Consider the following 27,563-nt stretch of genomic DNA (forward strand, 5'->3'; position numbering starts at 1 on the left):
AATAATATCTTGCAGAGAGTTCATGGTAAAATGTTTCTTGCATGACAATACAATAGGACCCCATCAATGTATTGTATTGTAATGACCCTGGAATTCTGAATGAGTTGGAAGCATTCCCCTATTTATTAACTATTTTGGGACTGTGGTTAGCGTACATGCCTTGGAGCCAGGTGACTAGGGTTCGATTATCCCCAGTGGTTGTACCTGCTCTTGGCGGTCGCTGCATTGGTGTCAGAATGTGTGACTGACCTAAGCTGCTACAGTATATGACATTCATCAGGAGATTTGATATAATCTAGCCTAAGGGTGACCACTCTTCCCACTGTCTCTTCCAAATACCCTATCCCCATGCTACTGTATGTACAGTAAGATATTACAGGGGATTGCCGATGACAGTGAACTGAAAGTTAATATTTTCCTTTGTGATATGATCATTTCTCGCAAAAAATCTCTGATTGTTCACAGCCTTTTATCCAACACTGTTTATTACAGAACCTGGAAGGTGATTTATCACATTTTGCATACTTGCATAAAATTTTAATTTATTTATTTAGTTAACAACATAAACAGAAAGCAAATAAACCAATATGGACAGTGTTGTACCTTGTAGGCCTTCCTGAGGTCTAATGGATCCACGCTGGGGTCCTCCAGTGTGTCCTGGTTCTGTAACAGGGTCCTCACCATCTCCTCCATGCTGCAGGCACACAGAGCAAGGGCACCAATCAGAACATAGACTGTGGAATAAACAAGTTTGAGGGAAAACAGAAAACTAAAATGAGCCTTTCTTACTGGATAAGTCCAGGTAGTCCCTTCCTGTGTCAGACAGTTTTCTTCCGCTTGATGCCTAATGAACACGATCCAGGTCTAAGCAACAGTATGGGCACAATAGGCTGGTTCATACAGTATGTGGGAGGAGAAATACATACATGTAACAGCACATGTCACGAAGCTGACATTGAATGTGTTTCAGATCGACACCCAGGGCAGTGTGCCAACAAACAGAACAAAGTAACACTTCATTCTAAGGGACACATAAGATAAGGCATGACTATTTTACACCTGACATAACTATTATTTAAGCATCAGGAATGCGTCATATGTAACCGCATTGCCAAACACCTCCTAACTAACAACGAGTAGCCTACGAAGACACCTCAGTCGTCAACGAATAAGATCACAGCCCCGAAATATTTGGACTCCAACCCATTGTATCATACTTTAGATTTCTCTGTTGGTGAAGACTTTGCCCGTCAGTTAGTAACCTTTGCAAACAACCATCATGCTAGCTGACATTTGAGCTCTTAGTCCTCATTAAACTGGCAGATCCTTGTTTACGGATTTGTAATTGCTTTCCCTTAGACACTGACCACGTTTCTCATAATGCTGTGCTCAGTGACATTTTTCCGGGTTATTTCCATAGCAACTTTTCTCCGCTTGATGCATGTGGCACGGATATTAGTCCAACCCAGCTAACTGTGACCAGGCCTTTGACAGTCTTGCCAGGCAACTCTTTGAGGGAAGGTCTTGGGTATTGGAGACACTGGCACTGACCTGCAAACTACCCAGCAAATGAACAGGAGAGGAAGTGAAGCACCCAATTATACTTGACTAGCAGGAAATTGCAAAAAAATGCCAAGTGAAAACAAAGGAAAGGTGCCTCCCGAGAGGCAAAGCGGTCTAAGGTACTACAGTGCTTGAGGCGTCACTACAGATCCGGGTTCGATCCAGGGCTGTATCGTAGCCGGCCGTGACCGGGAGACCCATGAGGCGACGCACAACTGGCCCAGTGTTGTCCGGGTTAGGGGAGGGTTTGGCCGGCAGGGATGTCCTTGTCCCATCACGTTCTAGTGACTCCTGTGGCGGTCCGGGCGCATGCACACTGATACGGTCGCCAGTTGGACGGTGTTTCCTTCGACACATTGGTGCGGCTGGCTTCCGGGTTAAGAGAGCATTGTGTCAAGAAGCAGTGCGGCTTGGCAGGGTCGTCTTTCGGAGGACGCATGGCTCTCGACCTTTGCCTCTCCGGAGTCCGTATGGGAGTTGCAGCAATGGGACAAGAGTGTAACTACCATTTGGACATCACGGAATTGGGGAGAAAAAGTGGTAAAAGGTACAAAATAAAAAATAACAACATATTTAAAGGGAAGTAACTAAATGGAATAATGAAACAATGCACACCGTTTTGGTTTTATAGTACTTTACTCTAATTAATACATTCAATTCAATGTATTGATTAGACTAATTACTAGAAATGACAGGCTCACTTTTGTGACATAGCTTGTAGTTACTTAAGCACAGAAGTTGCTAAACGGTATCAGAAGTTTACATAACAATGTGTGAGTACTTTACTAAAATAATTTGCACCCTTGTTGATTTGTTTTCGTGGCGTTTAGCCATAACCTCTTCTCAACCCTGCTGAGCGAGCCCCTCTTCTTAAAGCTTGTATAACAATCACACTAACCTCTCTATCCTTTTCCCTGCTCTCCATTCACTTGTCACGCTGAACTTGACTCCTGGGCTAATCTATGGCAGCCTTGTGCTTTGTGTCACGTTACTGTTTCATTCGCAGATATCACTTTCTCAGTGAGACTGGTATGCGTGACATCATAGTCTCACTACAGCTCAGCTTTGTCTCATTCAGAATATCTTATCCCCATTTCCGTGCTTATCCATGTATCACAGATTTGTCTCACTACATCTCATTCTCACTCTCTTTATTCAACCACATACTGTATAATAGCATTCTCTGAACATCCCAGCAATGTCTCATTCATTATATCGCTGTCTCATTACGTCTCAGCTCTGTCCTACTTCATACATTGCAATTCATATCAAATGACACACTCTTAAACTAAGCCATTGTTTATCTTCACCCTCAATAAAACCTTTTAAACTCCTCTTATAACACAGTCAACCACTCACCCCATGCTGTTTTTCCATCCAAATTCTGGGACGTTGCTGTTCCCTCTAAATAACGCTATAAACACGGTGCACATATTCCTCAGGTCCATAGTGTATTCATACTGGGATTCAGTTAGCATTCCGTGTGTGTGAGTGCGTGTGTGTGAGTGGGCATTTGGTAAAAGTGGGTCTCCGGCCTCTTTATGTAGGCCAGTGAGGAATAATGTGAGCCTGAGTGCTCCCGGAATTGGAAAATGACATGTTCCACCCTCTGTTCGACTATTCACTAAAAAGGAGGCCCCTGTTTCTGTGACAACCCTATCCCATGACTCTGGGTCTGGCAGGGATAAAGGTTGGGAGTGAAGCTCTCTTCCATCTGTCCAAACACTGAACTCCTCAAGGGCAAGGTCAATGCAGCGTTTAAGGCCTTTACCCGTAATCAGTTAATCAGTAATAGCCTTTAGCTCAATGTTGCACTATGGATGGAGTTTGAAGAACTCCTCTAAATATACTATTATTTTCCTCATACAGGACTTACAATTTTAGAAAATATCAGAACTGAGACATTAGTCCCTGTTCTACTGGGTCATGTGCTCACTGCTTCTATCAAGCGTGCACGACAAACTCTAGAAACGTTGTTAAGATACGACCAAGATACGACCAAAAACAATAGTTGTTTTGTTTTCATGGATTACTGAAACAAGGCTATATTATATGTCGTCTTTCCAGCCAGACAGACAGTTTAGACTGACACAATGTTCAGACAGACTACCTATTCAGACAGACAGACAGACAGACAGAGTGCAAAGGGACGGACAGGCAGACAACGTAAATATGTAAACGCACAAACACATTCACATAAACATATAGCTGGCCTACTGTCACACAGATAGAAAAGGAGGCAGGTTGTACCATACCTGGCTTGTATTGTCCTAGTAAAGCACCCTGTTTAATTGAGTTTTTTTTTACTGCAATACTGTTGGACCACTAACCGTGACAGCGTCAAAACATTAGAGCCACAAATCAACTTAGAGACAGAAAAACAATCAGGTGCTTGTCCCTTCATGGATTGGGATCATCTGTCACTTCTATAAAATGTTTGATTACCATCTTGTACCATTGATTCTTTTTCGTAGAAAAAAGTTGGTCTATTGATGGTTATGGTTAGTATTTGTTCAGCCATTATCTAATAAATGGTAAGATGACCTCATTAGATGACACATTATACGGTTTTGATAGTTATTTAATATTGTGACAAGTATTTTAAGTGTTGATAGTGTTAGCATTTTGCAAGAGAAATATGTTGGCAAACGCACTTGCAGTTTAGTGGGCTGTGTTTACTGTTTGCAAAAGTGATCCCTGTTACGAGTGTTAAGTTAAAACTGTACTCGCACAAAGAGGCCTGACAGATATACTGCTAGGTATTGATAAATGCGTATTGGGGATCTGGGACCACTTAAACCTCAAGGATAAAGCATTACATTTCTAATGTTGCAAGTATTTGGTTAATGTGTCTGTGCATGCATGTGTGATTTCTGCACACCTGTGTGTGTGTGTGTGTGTGTGTGTGTGTGTGTGTGTGTGTGTGTGTGTGTGTGTGTGTGTGTGTGTGTGTGTGTGTGTGTGTGTGTGTGTGTGTGTGTGTGTGTGTGTGTGTGTGTGTGTGTGTGTGTGTGTGTGCGTTCAACCCAACATGTGCATATTCCCCTTGTGTGTGGTTATCTAGATTTTCTCCATTGAAGCCACAGACAAAGGGACAACCACCTTATCACCAAATGGTTTGCTGCTGCTCCATAACATTTTGCCAAAGGCTACAATTCTCAAAACCTCCCCCATCGCCAGCACACAATGTGTGAATGGATGCCCTAGTTTTACAAACAGGCCGTGAAGTGACCCCTTTCACCGTCCACTCCAATGACAGACCCTAACTACTGTAGCCCTGCTAATCCGAGGCAGGCAGGCAGAGACTAACTCAGAGCACAATGCTGGCTTCTGCTCTCCAGGGTTGTCATTACTGAGCAGCCACAGCTTTCTAATGCACTGAGGTGTGTCTGGATACCAGAAGCTCCACAGAAAAACACTTTTAATTCTGGAGTTGGGGCTGAATACTGTCAAGAGGGGGAAGCGGGTCACTGAAGTGGATGGTGTACTACTTCACTCCAAATTAAAGGTTGTCAGGCATTTTCAATTGTTAGCTTCTCCACCAGCAGTAATGAATGAAATAGTATCATATTTTAAGTGGTACAGGGACCACAGATATCAATTTACCTCTGTAACGCCAGATCAAAAAGTGGTTTGATTCTTCCACACAATTATCATATCTCTCTGTCTGAAAATGGTCTTTACAACAGTTATTTGGCTCCGCCTCGATTAGACCAAACCACATAAACTTTCTGTAGGCCTACACCTCATTTACTTTTGTAGGGAGGCAAAACCTTTTTGTGTCTGTTGAACTGGGTTTATATACTATATACATAGTTGTAAAATGAAGATGTGTGCTTGTCAATTAAAAGAACAGCGCTTTAACAATATTAAATAATTTCAGATCAGTTATTTTAATTGTTTTGAGTTACTCATTAGTAACAAATTGTCACGACTTCCACCGAAGTCGGGTCCTCTCCTTGTTCGGGCGGCGCTCGGCGGTCGGCGTCGCCGGTCTTCTAGCCATCATCGATCCACTTTTCATTTTCCATGTGTTTTGTCTTGTTTTTCCTCACATCTGGTTTCAATTCCCTCAATTACTTGTTGTGTATTTAACCCTCTGTTCCCCCCCATGTCTTTGTGTGAGATTGTTTTTTGTAAGTGCTTGTGCACATGTTGACTGGTGCGCGACGGGTTTTGTACCCATGTCCTGTTACTTTTTATGCCGTGGGTTTTGCTATTAAACTGCTTCGGCTATTACTTAGTTCTGCTCTCCCGCGTCTGACTTCCCTGCCACCGGTTACGCACTCCTTGCACAAATAAGGTTCTTTAATTATGTATTTTTTTATAAAAATCTAATTATAGAGAGAACTTTAACTTCACTGGTGCTTTAATCATTTGTACTGTACAATCATAACAATGAATCCAAATTAAATCATTTTAAAAGGTGCATAAACATAGATCTCTCTCGCACACTGCATGATGTTTATGTTTAAAGGAGCAAGTGCCATGAAGATATAAAATAAACTAAGGAATCTATTTGATTGGATGTGCTTTTCTAAAACATTACATTTGCCATGCTTTGAAATCACCAACATTGCACAAAACCAGTAGTGGACTTATCATTAGGCAGAAGAGGGAATTGCCTCAGACCTCACATCATCAAGGGGCTTTGTGAGCTGGGCATAATTTAAACAAAAATTATACTCGTAAAAAAATGAATAATCTCTCTGCTTGAGGCTCCCCCATGCTCCGCTCGAGGCCTTTCATTGAAATTAAGCTGCAGCAATGAGGCGCTTTCAACGTGGGGCAGAAAAAAAGAAAAAGAAAGAATGTAAATTTAATTTTACCAGAAAAATTACCTAAGTTAATGCATTTCTTTAGTAAAAAAAACAGGTGCTAATGATTATACTACCATCGTCGTTGAGGCAAAGGACATGTATGTGTAGCTCATCTACTGTATGTGATGCTATCTGGCCAAAAATAATATGGCTTGTCATACTATTTTTGGCCAGACAGCACCAGATACATGGGCTACATATAGTAATACAGAGGGGCGCTGTTTTGCTCACTCGTATGCTTTCTCCTGTGAGATAGTTTTAGCCACTTGCGAATTGAAAGAAAGTTGCCGGGTGCACAGTGCACTGTCTGGATGCAGGAATTATTTTCGATGAATTATCACGCACTGAGCAGGTGATCGAAATAAAATAAATCTAGTTGCTGGATTTCTGCAAATAGTTTTTATTTCATATTAAGTTTTAGAGAAAAGTGTTGACACCTGGCTTTGTAGTTTTCCATTGAAACAACGTCAACAGACGACAGTACGGTACCCATCTGACGCTTCTGTGAACTTTACTGAATTTAAAGCTGACCTGGTTCATATTACATAGATTTATTGTAGTGATAGACAGAAGGATATTGACCTGGAATATTACTGTGTTGGCCATGTTTGAATATACCACAGTGTTTGGGTTGGGTTGCGTTGTCTGGGTTCTGTCTAGGTTACCATGGGGTTCTCATGGGGTCCCTATGCACAGTTTTTCATGTGTTGCGTAACACAAGGGAATATGTAAATGTAATTTTCCACCTGAAATTTCTCAAACATACCATTACATTTCATGGAGGTAAGCTTTTGGTCATGGTGTTTATAGTATTTGGTGAGGAGTGGTTTGAGTTGTCATATAGCTATAACTATGTTAAAGGGTGTAATTCCCTCACACAGGAAACAATTGTGTTGGTTACATCTATGCTGCATGGCACCTTAAGGGGGTGTGGGTGGACGTGAAGTTGCGTTACAGTACCTGGAGTAGTGTTGTTGGAGTGACACCATCTGGTTATGTGTCTGCTGAACCTTGTCCCTCTTCTCTCTCCCTACGCCCAGATGTTGTTTGTTCTCCAGCTAGGCTGTAAGAAGAATGAATACCGGTTGTAACATAAATAAATATCATATTTTTCTGTTAATCTTGCATGATATCATAATCCTTTATCTATGCAAAGATAGTAGGTTACATCCCTTCACCTTATTCACCAACATAAGGACAAAGCAAATTGGCGTGTTACTTGTGAAAACCTCAACAAAAATATGTGTTATAACCCCATAGTTGACAGGTTACAGGTCTGACTACATCCCAATGACATTTGGGGAAATACTTAGGGTGAACTGCAGTGGTGGCGATATGAAAAAATCTGAGTTGTAGCCTGCCACCTACAGTGCCTTCAGAAATGATTCACACTAGTGGTGCGCGGTTCAGTAGTTTGTTCACCCTGCAGCTACTTGCAATTGCTAATAACCTGTCCGCAACCACCCGACTATATGTGATAAAGTGAAAATCTGAGGCCCGCACAAGACTCTAACCCGCAAATATAGTGTTCCCTTTTTTTCTCTTGGACATGTTTTTCTTCAACATTTAGGCTATTCCTTTATTTATTGAACGTTTAGGCCTATTGAACAGCAGCCTATGTGATGACGCGAGCTCTCTTCTGCTCTCTCATCATGTCGAACCACCGTTCTCCATTCCACATGCTGCCAAGTAGCCTACAAACATTTCCATTTCTATAACCTGAATTACTGCCATTGCAACTTATGAGTGCACCATTTGTTTGTGCTGTTAGAGGTAACACAAACTCAATCCCTATTTCATTTGTTTATAAAAGAATGTGCTTTATTTTATGGGTTTTATTCATTGTAGGCTAATAGGCTACCTGTTGGTTTGACAGATTTGTGGGTGTTGGGCGTGCAGTGTTGCTAGTGCACGCCACACCTCTCTGTAGGGTATTTCACTCTATCATTGCATTGGTTAGTCAATTGGGATTCATACTATATTCTGACAATGATCCATTGTTTTGCTCAACCAGAAACGCAATTATGGTTTAAGTTTACTTTGGTGAAGACTGTCTGGAGAGTCACTCTAGACGACCTCAACGGCTAAGTTCCTTGGGGTCACATTTCAAGAAAACATAGAGCGCCTGGGGAAGAAGGGAAGGAAGCGCCTGAACCACCTGAGGGTATTATGCAGAAGAAAAGTAGGAGCCACGCCAGGAACAGCCATCAGTGTATCAGAGCTATCAGAGTGTTCTAGAGCTGCATCCGGCCTTTTGAGTATGCTACACCAGCCTGGTGTAACGTGGGGAGGTCTCAGAAAACTTCAGATCATTCAAAACCTTGCCATCAAGATGGCATACACACCCCCCACATTTGTTGGCTACAGCCTGAATTTAAAGTTGATTAAATTACAGCCTGAATTTAAAAATGATATAATTGAGATTTTGTGTCATTGGCCTACACACAATACCCCATATTGTCAAAGTGTAAATATATATATATATATATGTGTGTATTTATTTTTACATTTTAAGCAATTAAAAATAAAAGTAAATATTCAACCCTTTTGATATGGCAAAAAATAAGTTCAGTAGTAAAAATTTGCTTCAAATGTCACATAACAAGTTGCATGGACTCTGTGTGAAGTAATAGTGTTTAACATGATTTTTTAATGACTATCTCCTCTCAGTCTGTGCTAGCGAAACAGTCCTTTAGCTTAACATCCGCTTAATTGGACCACTTCCTTGTTGAGCGTGTCACTGGTCCTTCCTGTTTGAGCATGAATCAGGAGGATAGAGTTATGGTCAGATTTGCCAAGGGTGAGGGAGAGCCTTGTGTGCATTTCTGTGTGTGGAGTAAAAGAGATCTAGAGTTTGCCGCCTTTAGTTGCTCAGGTGACATGCTGCTTTCTCTGCATTCAAATCACCAGCCACGAGAAGCGTCACCTCTGGATGTGTGTTATCTTGTTCGCGTATGGCCCTATACAGCTCATTGAGAAACTTTGTGCCAGCATCAGTTTGTGGGGGTAAATAGACAACTATGACAATTATAAATGAAAACTCTCTTGGTAAATAGTATAGTCTGCAGCTTATCATGAGGTATTCTAACTCAGAGGAGACTTCATTAACTTCTTTGGGGTAGGGGGCAGTATTTTCACGTCCGGATGAAAAGCATGCCCAGAGTAAACGGCCTGCTACAAAGCCATAAAAGCTAGAGGCAAAAACCTGAGAAAAAATCCAACCAGGAAGTGGGAAATCTGAGGTTGGTCGATTTTCAACTCAGCTCCTATTGAAGATACAGTGGGATATTGGTAATGTTGCACTTCCTAAGGCTTCCACTAGATGTCAACGGTCGTTAGAACCTTGTCTGATGCCTCTACTGTTTAGTGGGGCCGAAGGAGAGAGGAATGAGTCAGGTCTGCCATGAAGTGACCATGCTCTCATGTGAGAGCGAGCTCTGTTCCATCGCAATTCTGAAGACACAGGAATACTCCGGTTGGAACATTATTGAAGAATTATTTTAAAAACATCCTAAAGATTGATTCAATACTTAGTTTGTCATGTTTTTACGGACTGTAATATAACTTTTTTAACTTTTTGTCCGTACTTTCCGCTGGACCTGCCCGCGTGTCGTGAGTTTGGAAAGGGTACTGAACGCTAGAACAACAAGGAGGAATTTGGACATAAGTTATGGACATTATCGAACAAAACGAACATTTATTGTGGAACTGGGATTCCTGGGAGTGCATTCTGATGAAGATCATCAAAGGTAAGTGAATGTTTATAATGTTACCTCTGACTTCTGTTGACTGCATAAAATGGCGACTATATTTGTGTCTTGATTGGGCTCTGAGCGCCGACTCAGATTATTGCATGGTTTGCTTTTTTCGTAAAGCTTTTTTGAAATCTGACACAGCGGTTGCATTAAGGAGAAGTGCATCTAAAATTCCATGCATAACAATTGTATCTTTTAGCAATGTTTATTATGAGTATTCCTGTAAATTGATGTGGCTCTCTGCAAAATCAAAGGATGTTTTGTGACTTCTAAACGTAAGGCGCCAATGTAAACTCAGATTTTTGGATATAAATATGAACTTTACCGAACAAAACATACATGTATTGTGTAACATGAAGTCCTATGAGTGTCATCTGATGAAGATCATCAAAGGTTAGTGATTAATTTTATCTATATTTCTGCTTTTTGTGAATCCTCTCTTTGGCTGGAAAAATGGCTGTGTTATTCTGTGAATAGGCACTCACCTAACATAATCGTTTGGTTTGCTTTCGTCGTAAAGCCCTTTTGAAATCGGACACTGTGGCTGGATTTACAACAAGTGTACCTTTAAAATGGTTAAAATACATGTATGTTTGAGGAATTTTAATTATTGGATTTCTGTTGTTTTGAATTTGGCGCCCTGCAGTTTCACTGGCTGTTGAAGAGGTGGGACGCTACCGTCTCACGTACCCTAGATTAACATTAGAGATCGTGCACCAGCTGTGAACAAAGAGACATACCCCTCCCCCTCACCTTACCTGAGCCTGCCGTCCGGTCTAGATGATGTATGGAAAAGCCAGCGAGATGTATATTATCCATGTCCTTGTTCAGCTACGTCTCCGAGAAACAGAGAATATTACAGTTCTTCAGGTCCCGTCGATAGTAGAGTCTCGAGCGGAGCTCGTCCAGTTTGTTCTCTAGTGATTTTACATTCGCCAATAGGATGGAGGGTAGAGGCGGTTTATTTGCTAGCCAGCGTAGTCTCGTCAGGATGCCGCTTCGTTTGCCTCTCTTGCGCCGTTACTTCGTCTTTTGAGTCCCAAGGATTAGGGCCTGATCGGGAGTAAGCGGAACGTCCAGAGCTGCCGACTCGTTGAAATTGTCATCAAAATTGAGGTTAGTGATCGCTGTTCTGATGTCCAGAAGCTTATTTTCGGTCATCGGAAATAATGGCGGAGACATTATGTAGAGATCAGCGGGGGAAAAAAACACACAAAATAGCAAAATTGGTCAGCCCCTAAAATGTCTGGTGTCCACTGCAGGGCCATCACACCAAAAAAATATTTGCATTAAAATGTTGGTTCATTGACTCATTCAATAATATTTTCAATAGTCAAAGATAGAATTTGTAAGTCGCTCTGGATAAGAGCGTCTGCTAAATGACTTAAATGTAAATGTAAATGTAGGGAATATTTTCCATAATCTGACCAGAATTGTTATTGTAAAGCTATGCCTTCAAAACAAACTAGTCACGTGTAACTCAGCCTTGAGTGTCCCAGACAATGTCATGTCTGTGATATTATGTATGAGCTTAGTTCAGTAAAATGTTGGTTCATTGACTCATTCAACAATCTTTTCTATAGTCAAATATATGGTCTTTTTCCTAAAACTTGTATGCAATTTAGAATGGTGCAATTATTTGTTGGACAGAAACATGTTTTTACTTGTAGATACATATTCATCATCATTAGTCTTATATTCTCAGCATATTTCTCCTTCTAAATAACCATATTAATCTCTCCAGCAGTATCATCCCAAACATTTACATTCTAACTACAAATGTGCGAGACATCAATTTGAATGTCAGTTTTTGTCATATTTGTCTGCTTCTGGGTTGCGGAGACTAGGTGCCTGGCAGTATTGACTATAACCTGGGTCATTACTCCCATCTAGTGGTGAACACAATCAGTTACTAGAGGGGAATTAAGGCATGGAGTCGTGAAATCAAGCTCCATGTCACGTGACATTTGATTTAATCCCAGCATGTATTTATTTTTCTAGTAGCATTTAGTCACTACATTTATGTCACTCTTATGGATATTCTGTGTATGGGCAATAAATATACGCTGTGGAAAATACTCCATACTCTTGGTTATGAAACAGATCTCATGTATGGGCATTATGTAACAGTCTGCCTCATATAACATTATCGATGTTCTCTTTATTATGTCCTGCAGATGGAGCTCTCAGCCCAAGAGCATGTTTCTTTCACTTGCAGTTAAGAATAATCTGGAATTTACTTTTGTATGCATTGGTTGATAAATAGCATGATCTGCACACATTGTATTCATGTCAAAATCTTTCCATTCAATTCAGTGTAATATTCCATCATAATATAATGGTGACAATGCCATCATTCTAAAGCTTGTGGATTTTGAATCCATGGAGATGGTTCATAATCGTAAAACGTCAAAGCCTTTCTAAAAGAGCAGTTTGCCTAGCTCAAAAATCTGCTCATTAATAACAATGAATAAAGAAATGCATAGACTCTGCGTTTCAAAAACAAAGCTATATCTGCAATATCTTTCTAAAGTGACGGCGAAAGCGCCGAGGCTACAGTAGCATACACAGGCAAAGTAAAAGGCAGATCTGTGATCTACGAGAGTTCACTGAATTAGTAGGATCTGCCGGAACTCAGGACAAGTGACCTAGATCAGGAGTGTCACACTAGCATGTTAGAGGGCTGTGCTAGAGCTGCTGTGCTGGGGTTTGTTTTGTATTTAATTATATTACCAAGCCAAAAGATTCACCCATTGTTGGGGTTTACTGTGAGGACAAACATGATAGGCCCTCATATGCTCAGATAAACACAACATCTATGGTGACCAGGGTAAAACATACAATTGTTGCCATAGTGGATTAATAGTTCCCCACGATCCTCACAAATTGTTCCTCTGACAAGTGAACATATACGAGTAAGATGTTGTCGAATCTTCAGTTCATATGTGTGCAATACTTAAATGTGCGCAAATCAACATGTGCAAACATTTATACCACAATCCTGAATTGAGCCCATGGTGTGGGAACAATTGAGGGTGGGCCCACAGTCATTCCATTGCTCTCTTGTCAGCAGCAGGCAGCAGTACACTGTATGTGTGCTTATTTGGAAAAATTTAGAACAGAAAAGTAAACACTGTCATTAAATGTTTTCCTCTGGGTGGAGGGTAAATTAGTATAATTGAGGAAGCTCTCCTCTTCCTCTCGCATTGATGTTTTGAATGAATTAGTGTAAGGCCTTGGGACCTTTACATTCAAATATTTCTTCAGTAACTCACATCCTGCTGCAACCCAGAAAACTTGATCATTTGAAATAACTTGTACAGTGTACTGTTCTGTTTAATTCCAGGAACCCAGAACCAACCATTTCCCCTCCACATCTCAGATTCAGCAGTAGTACCGACAGACATTTAACATACATTATGTTAAAAGACTATGTGGAATCTTTAGTAAAATTGTGTATAGGGCAGGGCGATATATTGAATTTTACAACGGGTGGTTCTAATCCTGAATGCTGATTGGTTAAAACTGCATTCCAGACGGTTTCTATTCCACAAGTTACCACCGGCTAAATCTATGACGTTAAAATGCCTATTTAGTCTGTTCCATCTGACTGCGCAATCCACTTTCTCATCAGCCATGCCAGGAAATGTACATACTTGATCTCCACTATAAAAAGCATCTAGGCCTCCCGGGTGGCGCAGTGGTCTAAGGCACAGCTGTGCCCAGGCAGATCGCAGCCGGCCGCAACCGGGAGGTCCATGGGGCGACGCACAATTGGCCTAGCGTCGTCCGGGTTAGGGAGGGTTTGGCCGGTAGGGATATCCTTGTCTCATCGTGCACTAGTGACTCCTGTGGCGGGCCGGGTGCAGTGCACGCTGACCAGGTCACTAAGTGTACGGTGTTTCCTCCGACACATTGGTGCTGCTGGCTTCCGGGTTGGATGCGCGCTGTGTTAAAAGAAGCTGTGCGGCTTGGTTGGGTTGTGTTTCGGAGGATGCATGGCCCTCGACCTTTGTCTCTCCCGAGCCCGTACGGGAGTTGTAGCGATGAGACAAGACAGTAACTACTAACAATTGGGGAGAAAAAGGGGGTAAAAAAAAAAGCATCTAGACCTCCACTATAAATAGCACATTATCTCACATTTCTTTTAGACTAAGATTTAGTTTTCAACTGCGGAGATTTGTATAAATCTTTCTGTCTGTCTCTCCAACATTGAAACATTGTTTCAATATTCAAATTGGATCTCCAGCTGTCCCATAGTAACGAACGTGATGGGAGTCTGGATGAGACAGACAAGCAGTGTTTCTCAGCCAGTCAAAAACATGAATCAGCTGGCATCCTTTTTATGGTTATATACAAAGAAATGTAAATTGAAAAAAGGTCCAACTAAATGACGTGCAGCTAGTTTGCAGCCTTTCCAGCTTCAGTTTGAAGTGATTGTGTTAGCTGTGTTATTGGCTAGCTCCACTGAACAACAGTGTCCTGACGAGTGAGCAAATTTTCTATGTCAGGTGAAATCACACCTCATTAGCTCATTGTTATGGATGTATCCAGGTAAATGTCACTAGAAAACAGCTTAAACAAATGCAAATGCAGTTACTTTGATGTTATTCTGGCTACACTTTTTGACGTGACTGTAAATTAACTGTAGTTGGCCAGCTAGCAAGCAAGAGATAGGAACGTTGCTAGCCAGTACGGCAATGGAACGTTTAGAATGAACGACTGGATCGCCAGTCCATAGATACAGAACAGATAGAACAAATAACCAGCCGGCTTGGATAGCAACCCTAAATTTGTGTCGGGACTATATCTTGTGGAAGGATGAAATAGTATGAATAAATTAATCAAAATACAGTTTTTAATTAAAATATATCAGTCATTATTTGAATATGTTGGTAACCTGTTGTATAAAAGTGATAATGTTCTCAGTACATCACGCAGACAGGAATAAATAACTCTCCGGGAAGAAGAAAGGCGGGGGTGTATGTTCCATGATTAACTAGTCATGGTGTGATTGTCTTAACATACAGACACTCAAGTCCTTTTGTTCACCCGACCTAGAATACCTCACAATCAAATGCCGACCGACCGTATTACCTCCGAGTATTCTCTTCGGTTACAGTCACAGCCGTGTATATTCCCCCTTAAGCCGATACCACGACGGCCCTCAAAGAACTACACTGGACTTTATGCAAACTGGAAACCACATATCCTGAGGCCGCCTTTATTGTAGCTGGGGATTTTAACAAAGCAAATTTGAGGAAAACGCTACCGAAGTTCTACCAACACATTGACTTTAGTACTCACGCTTGAAAAACATTGGACCACCGAAATGCCTACAAGAACCTCTCCCGCCCACCCTTCAGCAAATCTGATCACAACTTTTTCTCCTCTCTTCCTATAGGCAGAAACTCAAACAGGAAGTACCCGTGCTAAGTTCTATTCAACGCTGGTCTGACCAATCGGAATCCATGCTTCAAGATTGTTTTGATCACGCGGACTGGGATATGTTTCCCGTAGCTTCTGAGAATAACATTGACGAATACACGGACACAGTGACTGATTTCATCAGGAAGTGTATAGGAGAAGTTGTATTAAAACCTACCCAAAACAGAAACCGTGGATAGATGGCAAGGTGACTGGGAATGTGGCCGAATACAAACAGTGTAGTTATTCCCACCATAAGGCAATCGAACAGGCGAAATGTCAGAGACAAAGTGGAGTCACAATTCAACAGCTCAGACACAAGACTAATGTGGCAGGGTCTACAGACAATCACAGACTACAAAGGGAAAACCAGCCACATCGCGGAAACTGACATTTTGCTTCCGGACAACCTAAACACCTTATTTGCACGCTTTGAGGATAAGACAGTGCCACTGACACAGCCCGCTACCAAGGACTGTGGGCTCTCCTTCTCCATGGCCGATGTGAGTAAGACATTTAAGCGTGTTAACTCTCGCAAGGCTGCCGGCCCAGGCGGTATCCCTAGCTGCGTCCTCAGAGCATGCGCAGACCAGCTGGCTGGACAGTTTACGGACATATTCAATCTCTCCCTATCCCAGTCTGCTGTCTACACTTGCTTCAAGATGTCCACCATTGTTCCTGTACCCAAGAAAGCAAAGGTAACTGAACTAAATGACTGTCACCCTGTAACACTCTCTTCTGTCATCATGAAGTGCTTTGAGAGGCTAGTTAAGGATCATATCACTTCTACCTTACCTGATACCTAGAGCCTAGACCCACTTTAATTTGCTTACCGCCCCAATCGATCCACAGACGTTTCAATCGCCATCGCACTGCACACTGCCCTATCCCATCTGGACATCAGGAATACCGATGTAAGAATGATGTGCATTGACTATAGCACAGAATTCAACTCCATAGCTCCATCGCTTGTTCTCATGTTGTATTTTTGGTCTCGTCTCCAGTGTTCCTCTGTGCTGTGTCCACCTTCCCATTTACACCAGAGATCTGTATATAATGACGAGATTCTAGTCTCCTCCCTAGCAATGGGAATCGTTGTCCCAAAGGCGGGAAGGTAGGTGACAAGCTTAGGTCAATGTGTTTTTATGGGCTTATAAAATAAGGCCAATGTGTTTTTATGGGCTTATTTGGGACAGATTTTAGCAAGAGTGAAACCTCTCGCTTTGCCTCTTCCTCTATGGTTTACACACACACACCAAGCCCCTCCCCCTACCTCTCTCACCAACACAGTTGAGAGAGATCACATCTTCCTCTCTGACAAGAGGTTTCAACTCGCTATTTGCCTTTTAGGTTTGGTCCAACAGAATCGGCCACATGGACACCAAAACACATGGAGACATATTTTACTGTGATAGAGAGGTTTTTACAACAATACCCTTTATGTCTCAAAAACTATAATTAAATAAAGGTTCAATTAAAAAAGAATACTAATAATAATTGCACTTAGAGCATACACTACTAAAACAAGAGTAGCCTGCAAATGAACATTGATTATGGAAAATTAATACTCAGTTTGTCGCTCGGCATTGGGGTATCACGTACTGTTAGCAGCCTTTTAGCCAAAGACTGTCATACTCATGACAGTGCTTATCAGGGCCGGGCATGATATTGTACGAGTTGACTCGGGTTGGGCCGGCCTCGGCTTATGGTTTGCACAACATTGTAACCTACTGTATGTTAGAGACCAACGGCTGGCCGTGGCTGTGTGAGAAGCGTGCCTGTGTCTCGCAGAACTGGAACGAGATTCACTTTCTATGATCTCCCTCTCTCTACTCTGATAGACATGAATGAGCCTGCAACTCTTATCTCTCCAGCGTTGCACTTCATCATTTATTTCCTTATAGAACAAAACAATCTCACACTCAATTCGTGCAAATATGTACAAAAGTGTTTCAGCAGATTGTGCTTTTTTTGTGTATGAAAATACACACCTTTTTGTTCGACTTAATTCGCAGGAAAAGACACCAATATTTGTGCTACTTCATTCACAGTAAAATAAAGTTTTGGGGGGGCAAATTTCCCTAACAATCTTTTGAAAGTTATTGGTGCAATGCATTTTGGGCAATGGTGTTCTACACTGCCTTTTTTGTGTCCCACATGTATTTATATGAAAAAATAAATATGTTAATAATCCAATATTGTTAATCATCCAGGTTGTCACCGATATAATTATAATATTGTATTGACCTGGCTAGATCATAAATGAACAAATGTCCAGACGGAGGATTGCGTTTACGATTTGTTAACCGAACTCAACACAGGCTACTGTTTGGCCGTATCCCACGCCAAATAAACCAAGGAAAACAGTATCAAACAACGGTGACTCATCTCTTGTTAAGACCAGACGTAAGGAGAGAGAACAATGGCTAAGCATGGTCTTAAACTTGCGGTGCTCCACCCCCCTTCCAAACCGCTCCACTAAGCACAAGGATGCCCGGCCCTGGAACATTCTAGGCGTTCCCGTGGTTGGCAGATAACAGGTTGACTGGCAGGGTTCAATTCTCGAGCCGACTCTTTTCTTTGTGTATTACAATGATGTCGCTCTTGCTGCTGGTCTGATCCACCTCTACGCAGACGACACCATTCTGTATACATCTGGCCCTTCTTTGGACACTGTGCTAACACACCTCCAAACGAGCTTCAATGCCGTACGACACTCCTTCCGTGGCCTCCAACTACTTTAAATGCTAGTAAAACTAAGTGCATGCTCTTCAACCGATTGCTGCCCGCACCCTCCCGCCCAACTAGCATCACTACTCTGGACGGTTCTGACTTAGAATATGTGGACAACTACAAATACCTACGTGTCTGGTTAGACTGTAAACTCTCCTCCCAGACTCACATTAAGCATCTCCAATCCAAAATTAAATATAGAATAGGCTTCCTATTTCACAACAAAGCCTCCTTCACTCATGCTGCCAAAAATACCCTCGTAAAACTGACTAGCCTACCGATCCTTGACTTCGGTGATGTCATTTACAAAATAGCCTCCAACACTCTACTCAGCAAACTGGATGTAGTCTATCACAGTGCCATCCGTTTTGTCACCAAAGCCCCATATACTACCCACCACTGCGACCTGTACACTCTCGTTGGCTGGCCCTCACTACATATTAGTCTCCAAACCTTTAAAATTAAGGCGGTGACCCGTTCCTGTAGGTTCATGCTCTACAACATTCGCAGAGTACGACCCTGCCTCACGCAGGAAGCGGCGCAGGTCCTAATCCAGGCACTTGTCATCTCCCGTCTGGATTACTGCAACTCGCTGTTGGCTGGGCTCCCTGCCTGTGCCATTAAACCCCTACAACTCATCCAGAACGCCGCAGCCCGTCTGGTGTTCAACTTTCCCAAGTTCTCTCACGTCACCCCGCTCCTCCGCTCTCTCCACTGGCTTCCAGTTGAAGCTCGCATCCGCTACAAGACCATGGTGCTTGCCTACGGAGCTGTGAGGGGAACGGCACCTCCGTACCTTCAGGCTCTGATCAGGCCCTACACCCAAACAAGGGCACTGCGTTCATCCACCTCTGGCCTGCTCGCCTCCCTACCTCTGAGGAAGTACAGTTCCCGCTCAGCCCAGTCAAAACTGTTCGCTGCTCTGGCACCCCAATGGTGGAACAAACTCCCTCACGACGCCAGGTCAGCGGAGTCAATCACCACCTTCCGGAGACACCTGAAACCCCACCTCTTTAAGGAATACCTAGGATAGGATAAAGTAATCCTTCTAACCCCCCCCCCCTTAAAAGAGTTAGATGCACTATTGTAAAGTGGTTGTTCCACTGGATATCATAAGGTGAATGCACCAATTTGTAAGTCGCTCTGGATAAGAGCGTCTGCTAAATGACTTAAATGTAAATGTAAACCCATTGGCTCCAGGTCATCTATAAGTCTTTGCTAGGTAAAGTCCTGGCTTATCTCAGCTCACTGGTCACCATAGCAACACCCACCCGTAGCACACGATCCAGCAAGTATATTTCACTGGTCATCCACAAAGCCAACACTTCCTTTGGCCGCCTTTCCTTCCAGTTCTCTGCTGCCAATGACTGGAATGAATTGCAAACATCTCTGAAGCTGGAGTCTTATATCTCCCTCTCTAACTTTAAGCATCAGCTGTCAGAGCAGCTTACCAATCCCTGTACCTGTACAGAGCCAATCTGTAAATAGTACACCCAACTACCTCATCCCCATATTATTACTTACCCTCTTGCTATTTTGCACCCCAGTATCTCTACTTGCACATCATCATCTGCACATATATCCCTCCAGTATCAATGCTAAATTGTAATTATTTTTGCCTCTATGGACTATTTATTGCCTTACCTCTCTACTCTTCTACATTTGTACACACTGTACATAGATCTTTCTATTTTTCTTTAATTTTGTGTTATTGACTGTACGTTTGTTTTATGTGTAACTCTGTGTTGTTGTTTTTGTCGCACTACTTTGCTTTATCTTGGCCAGGTCGCAGTTGTAAATGAGAACTTGTTCTCAACTGGCATACCTGGTTAAATAAAGGTGAAATAAAATAAATACAAAAAAATGTTGGACTTCGCGAACACTGGGTACTGGTAAGTGCAACACAAGAAACGAACAGCATAACTCACACACAGCTGTCTTTGAGGGTTGCTACAATATCTGTTTTCTATGCTTGTTTTCACTTAATACTTTGGGATACTGTTGCTATATCAGAGGGTTGCCAGATTGGAAAAAATCTATATTGTCAGGTTTTTTTGTGGTGTTGAGGAAGGTATTTGATTGGGGAACGGGGATACATTTTCATGATGGGAAATAATAAATCAATAAATGTGGGGAAACAGAATACCTGCAAAAATATATATGTTTGGTTTAAATTCCCCTGGTGCAACTGCATGGTATTTGCAATTATAACGAGTACAATGATCAATTAAGCCATATCAATGCAGTGTAACAGGTTAATGTAAAATAATGAATTATGTTTGCTTACACTAATGGCACTTCCAAGGCCATTTCATGATGATTATTATGGTCGTGTCTATCATTTACTTTCTTCCACTACATTGTTGGCAGAGTTGGGCTCACGTCCAGCTCACGTCTAGTTAAGTGATCTAGTGGTGGGAAGCATTCTGTTTTTCAACATTGTGTTGGGTGTAATTACATTGATATATCTAGTGAACAATGGATAAGCAACAATGGGCGTGTCGGATAGAAGTCGTCACTACAGGTGTGATCAAGACCTACATCAAAGTTGCCTGAAGCTGAATGGAAAGTGCTTTGCCCTGACCGTTTATTCAGAAGAAAACCCTCTGTGACTAGACATTTACATGAGTTAACTTACCAGTGTGGACCCAAACCAAAGTCATGATACACATTTGCAAACTTCCTGTTGAAAGTGTTTACATCCATGGTGTTATTTTGTTTCTGAAGCTTCTCATCTAATAACCTGACAATGATCCACATCCTATGAGTAGACAAATAATGTAAGTGTGTTCTGCAGCAAAACACAACTCTCCGTTTTTTAGGATGCAAACCAGTAATATTAATCACTGTTGATCCATCCTGTTCTGATCTAATGAGATGGATGAAGGATTTCCTACGGCCTAGAATCGAGGCCTTTCCCAGTCATGAAGGACAAAGCTGGCCCTCTCTTGCTTCTCATTGGCGAAGACTGAACTCAAGTAAGTGGTTATATGTCAGACTCTCTTATACCCCTATTCCCTAAATCTTATAGTAGGTTGTAAATAAACCCCTTTTAAGCTGATATAACTTGTATAATTATTATTGGCTGTGAAACCCATATCTGAAAGGCTTCAAACTGAGCATTTCTCAATGGAAAGTGCTGCTGACATTGAACATATTTATTTCTTTCTTCAGTGGAAATGCAGAATATGTATAAAAATGCCAAATTGACCTAAATCTAAATCAAGCAGAAATGTACGACTATTTAACCATCTTAATTATTACTGAAACATGCAAACTACAAACATTTAACCAGTTAAAGATAATGAATACATGACAACTAGATAAAAATATTTAATAAATTATAATTCCTACAAAAGTAAAGAGTTGGCTAGAACTTGAATGCAAACAAAGTGAGTGTGTGTATTATGTGTGTAAGTGTTTGTGTGCGTGTGTGTGTATTATGGTGTGTATTATAATCTCCCATCATAAAAATGTATCCCCAATCCACAATCAAATACCTTCATCGATACCACAAAACACATTTTTTCTCCAATCTGGCAACATAGCCTTGGATAAAATGCAGTATGAAAGAAATGGTGTAATGTACATGAAAAACTGGTGGCTTGTACTAAATGCGTTATGAAGAAAATTGTGTAATGTAGGCTCCATGAAATACGAAATGCGTTATGAAGAAATTCGTGTAGACCTACTGTTGCCTTCACAAAAAAAGGGCCTTTCCAGTATCCAGTAATAGAAAACAGTGTTTGCGTTACAAAAAATGGCAACAACGTAATTGTCACGTTCTGACCATAGTTCTTTTGTATTTTCTTTGTTTTAGTGTGGGCAGGGCGTGAGTTGGGTGGGTAATCTATGTTTTCTATTTCTGTGTTGGTTTTCTGTGTTTGGCCTGATATGGTTCTCAATCAGAGGCAGCTGTCAATCGTTGTCCCTGATTGGGAACCATATTTAGGTAGCCTGTTTTCTGTTGGGTTTTGTGGGTGGTTGTTTTCAGTCTTTGTGTGTCTGCACCAGATAGAACTGTTTCGGTCTTCACTTTGTAGTTTTGTAATTTGAAGTGTTCAGTTTCAGTTTCATTAAATAAGATGAACACTAACCACGCTGCGCTTTGGTCCTCTCCTTCCACCGACGACAACCGTTACAGTAAGGCTACAATTACATTATAATTATTTCGGTGACAACCTGGTTGATTAACAATATTGGGTTGTTTACATGTTTTTTAGAAATATATAAATAAATGTGGGACACAAAAAATGGGAATGTATAACACCATTGCCCATCATGCATTGCTATAATAACTTCCAAAAGATTGTTCCGAAGTTTGCCACCCCCAACAAGTATTTTCCAATGAATAAAGTCGCACAAAAATGTGTGTGTTTACCTATGAATTACGTGGCAAAAAATATGTCTTGTCACACAAATTAAGCAACACAAAAGCGCACAAAAACGCACAAAGTCAAAATATAACACAGGGCTGTAACCCAAACAAAGAGAGAGGTGTAAAACCTCTAATAAATACACGGGACGAGACCCGTAATAACAAGTGTACACTAACACTGTAACATGCAAGCCGATTCAACAGAGCACAAGTACTCACAAGACCAAATTGAACAATAATCAACAAGGACAATGGGGAACAGAGGGCACATACAGTTGAAGTCGGAAGTTTACATACACTTAGGTTGGAGTCATTAAAATTCGTTTTTCAACCACTCCACAAATTTCTTGTTAACAAACGATAGTTTTGGCAAGTCGGTTAGGACATCTACTTTGTGCATGACACAAGTAATTTTTCCGACAATTGTTTACAGACAGATTATTTCACTTATAATTCACTGTATCACAATTCCAGTGGGTCAGAAGTTTACATACACTAAGTTGACTGTGCCTTTAAACAGCTTGGAAAATTCCAGGAAATTATGTCATGGCTTTAGAAGCTTCTGATACGCTAATTGACATAATTTGAGTCAATTGAAGGTTTACCTGTGGATGTATTTCAAAGCCTACCTTCAAACTCAGTGCCTCTTTGCTTGACATCATGGGAAATGTCCTTGGGAGCAATCCTTGGGAGCAATATCCAAACGCATGAAGGTACCACATTCATCTGTACAAACAATAGTACGCAAGTATAAACACCACGGGACCACGCAGCCATCATACCGCTCAGGAAGGAGACGCGTTCTGTCTCCTAGAGATTAACGTACTTTGGTGCGAAAAGTGCAAATCAATCCCAGCACAACAGAAAAGGACCTTATGAAGATGCTGGAGGAAACAGGTACAAAAGTATCTATATCCACAGTAAAACGAGGCTTATATCGACATAACCTGAAAGTCTGCTCAGCAAGGAAGAAGCCACTGCTCCACAACCGCCAATAAAATAAGCCAGACTACGGTTTGCAACTGCACATGGGGACAAAGATCGTACTTTTTGGAGAAATGTCCTCTGGTCTGATGAAACAAAAATAGAACTGTTTGGCCATAATGACCATCGTTATGTTTGGAGGAAATAGGGGGAGGCTTGCAAGCTAAAGAACACCATCCCAACCGTGAAGCACGGGGGTGGCAGCATCATGTTGTGGGGGTGCTTTGCTGCAGCAGGGACTGGTGTACTTCACAAAATAGATGGCATCATAAGGAACGGAAATTATGTGGATATATTGAAGCAACATCTCAAGACATCAGTTAGGAATTTAAAGCTTGGTCGCAAATGGGTCTTCCAACTGGACAATGACCCCAAGCATACTTCCAAAGTTGTGGCAAAATGGCTTAACGACAACAAAGTCAAGGTATTGGAGTGGCCATCACAAAGCCCTGACCTCAATCCTATAAAAAATGTGTGGGCAGAACTGAAAAATCATGTGCGAGCAAGGAGGCCTACAAACCTGACTCAATTACACCAGCTCTGTCAGGAAGAATGGGCCAAAATTCACCCAACTTATTGTGGGAAGCTTGTGGAAGGCTACCTGAAATGTTTGACCCAAGTTAAACAATTTAAAGGCAATGCTACCAAACACTAATTGAGGGTATGTAAACTTCTGACCCACAGGGAATGTGATGAAAGAAATAAAGCTGTAATAAATCATTCTCTCTACTATTATTCTGACATTTCACATTCTTAAAATTAAGTGGTGATCCTAACTGACCTAAGACAGGGAATTTTTACTAGGATTAAATGTCAGGAATTGTGAAAAACTGAGTATAAATGTATTTGGCTAAGGTGTATGTAAACTTCCGACTTCAACTGTATATACACATACTAATCAGAGGGAATGGGAACCAGGTGTGCGTAATGAGACAAGACAGTCCGGGGTTGGTGGTAATGATCCAGTTCGGTGACGCCTAGAAGGCCAGTGACGTAGACCTCCGAAGCTGGTGAATGGAATGAGCAGCAGTACCAGGGGAATCCGTGACAAGGAGCCACAGCACCCCTGCAGCACCTCTGATAAATGTAAACCCATTGCTAAGTTACACTGGAGGAGCTGCAGGAACCCTGATAAAATGAAATACATTTGCCAAAGTTATTGTTACTCCTCTGTTTAGAAAGAAAGAAAATAATTCAGAATAGCCTACTATACCATGAGAAAGTATATCATTTAGCCACAGAGGATCAGCTAAAAAAGATATTCATAATTCCTAGCTGTGGAGTTTAGCCCACTAACAAGGCATAGCCTACAGTCGGAAACACGTGGCAAATCTGTCACTGAACAAACAGCATGCAGACAAAACAGGCCTTTGGCAATACTTGAAATACTATAGCTGGAAAACACAGGTTGGAAAGCAAATGGCTCCTGACAAAATGAGAGGACTCTAATCTGTCTGCTGTTGGCTACCAAAATATTTGATCAACTTTCAAATAGGCCTATTGTTTTATAAAGTAAAACGAGAGAGAGAGAGAGAGAGAGAGAGAGAGAGAGAGAGAGAGAGAGAGAGAGAGAGAGAGAGAGAGAGAGAGAGAGAGAGAGAGAGAGAGAGAGAGAGAGAGAGAGAGAGAGAGAGAGAGAGAGAGAGAGAGAGAGAGAGAGAGAGAGAGAGAGAGAGAGAGAGAGAGAGAGAGAGAGAGAGAGAGAGAGAGAGAGAGAGAGAGAGAGAGAGAGAGAGAGAGAGAGAGAGAGAGAGAGAGAGAGAGAGAGAGAGAGAGAGAGAGAGAGAGAGAGAGAGAGAGAGAGAGAGAGAGAGAGAGAGAGAGGCTTTTAGCACGAGCACATCGGCCATCACCAGCGAGTGAGCTGCGCATCATTGGTTGAGTCAGTGAAGCTGGAAAGCATTTTTAGGACTATAATTTCCTCCTCATGTTGTAGCCTACAATATGTGTCTGCAAACACCTAGGCTATTGATGAATTCAAGACGAGGTCGTTTTTATTGATCTCAGATTATCAGTTTGTCAGTGTCAAAGTAGCCTGTCATTTCGAACATTTGTGTGGTATTATGGTGCTTTCATGACAACTGGGAACTCTGGAAAAAACAAGGTCCAAACACGACGTCAGTGATCTTCGGGTCGAAACTCGGAGCTCTAGAAAGAGGCCTGAGCTCCCGACTTGGAATTCCGAGTTGAATGAGTCCTCGGTTATCTTGAACGCACTGGAGTCAGAAGTCGGAGATTTCCCAGTCAGAGAGTTTTGAACACGGCATTGAAAAATATTATGCCAAAGTCTCCAGTCACGTAAAATGATGTCGAATTGCATGAAATGTATCTTTAAAAGGTAAAAATGTTCTCGTACCCTAGGCCTTTCAATATTTTCTCCATATGTGCAACTATGGTAAGTGCCCCTGCTCTATGTCACTATGAACATGCAATGATATGCATGTGTCACACCCAGACCATAGAGAGATGTTTATTCTCTATGTTGGTTAGGTCGGGGTGTGATTAAGGGTGGTGTAACGGTTGTCATATTCGTCCTCCTCCTCGGACGAGGAGAGGCGAGACGGATCGGACCAATACGCAGAGTGGGTAGTGCTCATGATAATTTATTAAATCGAAACTGAAACACGAAACTGAAACAAAATAACAAAATGAATACAACCGAAAACAGTCCCGTGTGGCACGAATACTAACACGGAAACAAACACCCACAAAAACACACGTGAAACCCCGGCTGCCTAAGTATGATTCTCAATCAGGGACAACGATTGACAACTGCCTCTGATTGAGAATCATACCAGGCCGAACACAAAAATCCCAACATAGAAAATCACACATAGACAAACCCACCCAACTCACGCCCTGACCAACTAAATAAATACAAGACAAAGGAAAACAGGTCAGGAACGTGACAGTTGGGTTATCTAGGGGAATTGTATGTCTATGTTGGACTGGTGTGGTTCCCAATCAGAGGCAGCAGTTTATCGTTGTCTCTGATTGGGGATCATATTTAGATAGCCATTTCCCCATTGTGCTTTGTGGGATCTTGTCTAGGTATAGTTGCCTGTGAGCACTACTCTGAGCATCACGTTTCGTTTGTTCGCTGTATTTGTTTTAGTTTCTCTTCCAAATAAAAGGATGGAAACATACCACGCTGCATCTTGGTCCACTACTTATAACGATCGTGACAGAAGATCCCACCACCAAAGGACCAAGCAACGTGGCCAGGAGGAGCAGAGATCCTGGGCCCGGGTGAGAAAGGAGGATCAACGTCGACTCCGAAGTTCACGACCACGACGGAAGCCCGAGAGGCAGCCCCCCCAAAAAAATGTTGGGGGGGTGCACACGGATTGGTCGGCTAAGCCGAGGGGCGAGTCTGAGGGTGAGGAGGAATATTGGGATATGTCTTTCCTTCTGAATGCGTTTCAGCCAATCAGTTGTGTATGGCAAAAACAGCTCAAATAAGCAATGAGAAACGACAGTCCATCATTACTTTAAGACATGAAGGTCTGTCAAAGTTTCTTCAAGTGCAATCGCAAAAACCATCAAAAGCTATGATGAAATGAGGAAGGAAAGGAAGACCCAGAGTTACCTCTGCTGCAGAAGATAAGTTCATAAGAGTTAACTGCACCTCAGATTGCAGCCCAAATAAATGCTTCACATAGTTCAAGTAACAGACACATCTCAACATCAACTGTTCAGAGGAGACTGCGTGAACCAGGCCTTCATGGTCGAATTGTTGCAAAGAAACCACTACTAAATTACACCGATAAGAAGAAGAGACTTGCTTGGGCAAAGAAACACGAGCAATGGACATTATACCAGTGGAAATCTGTCCTTTGGTCTGATGAGTCCAGGTTTGAGATTTTGGGTTCCAACTGCCGTGTCTTTGTGAGACGCAGAGTA

At 41.9% G+C, this 27,563-nt stretch overlaps 1 protein-coding gene across 1 annotated transcript in view; it reads right to left on the reverse strand.

Annotated features, from left to right (window-relative positions):
- LOC139547010 (nck-associated protein 5-like) overlaps window positions 1-3,134 on the reverse strand; it is an 88,957-nt gene extending 85,823 nt beyond the window's left edge. Inside the window, exons 1-2 of the mRNA XM_071356042.1 lie at window positions 2,923-3,134; window positions 604-694 (exon numbers count right to left, since the gene is read on the reverse strand). Coding sequence (XP_071212143.1) covers window positions 604-694; window positions 2,923-3,041 — 210 coding nt within the window. The 5' untranslated portion in view covers window positions 3,042-3,134. The remainder of the gene's footprint in view (window positions 1-603; window positions 695-2,922) is intronic.
- Between the last annotated feature and the right edge of the window lie 24,429 nt (window positions 3,135-27,563).

This window comes from Salvelinus alpinus, chromosome 20, assembly GCF_045679555.1.
Source record: "Salvelinus alpinus chromosome 20, SLU_Salpinus.1, whole genome shotgun sequence".
In the NCBI taxonomy this organism is placed as follows: Eukaryota; Metazoa; Chordata; class Actinopteri; order Salmoniformes; family Salmonidae; genus Salvelinus; species Salvelinus alpinus.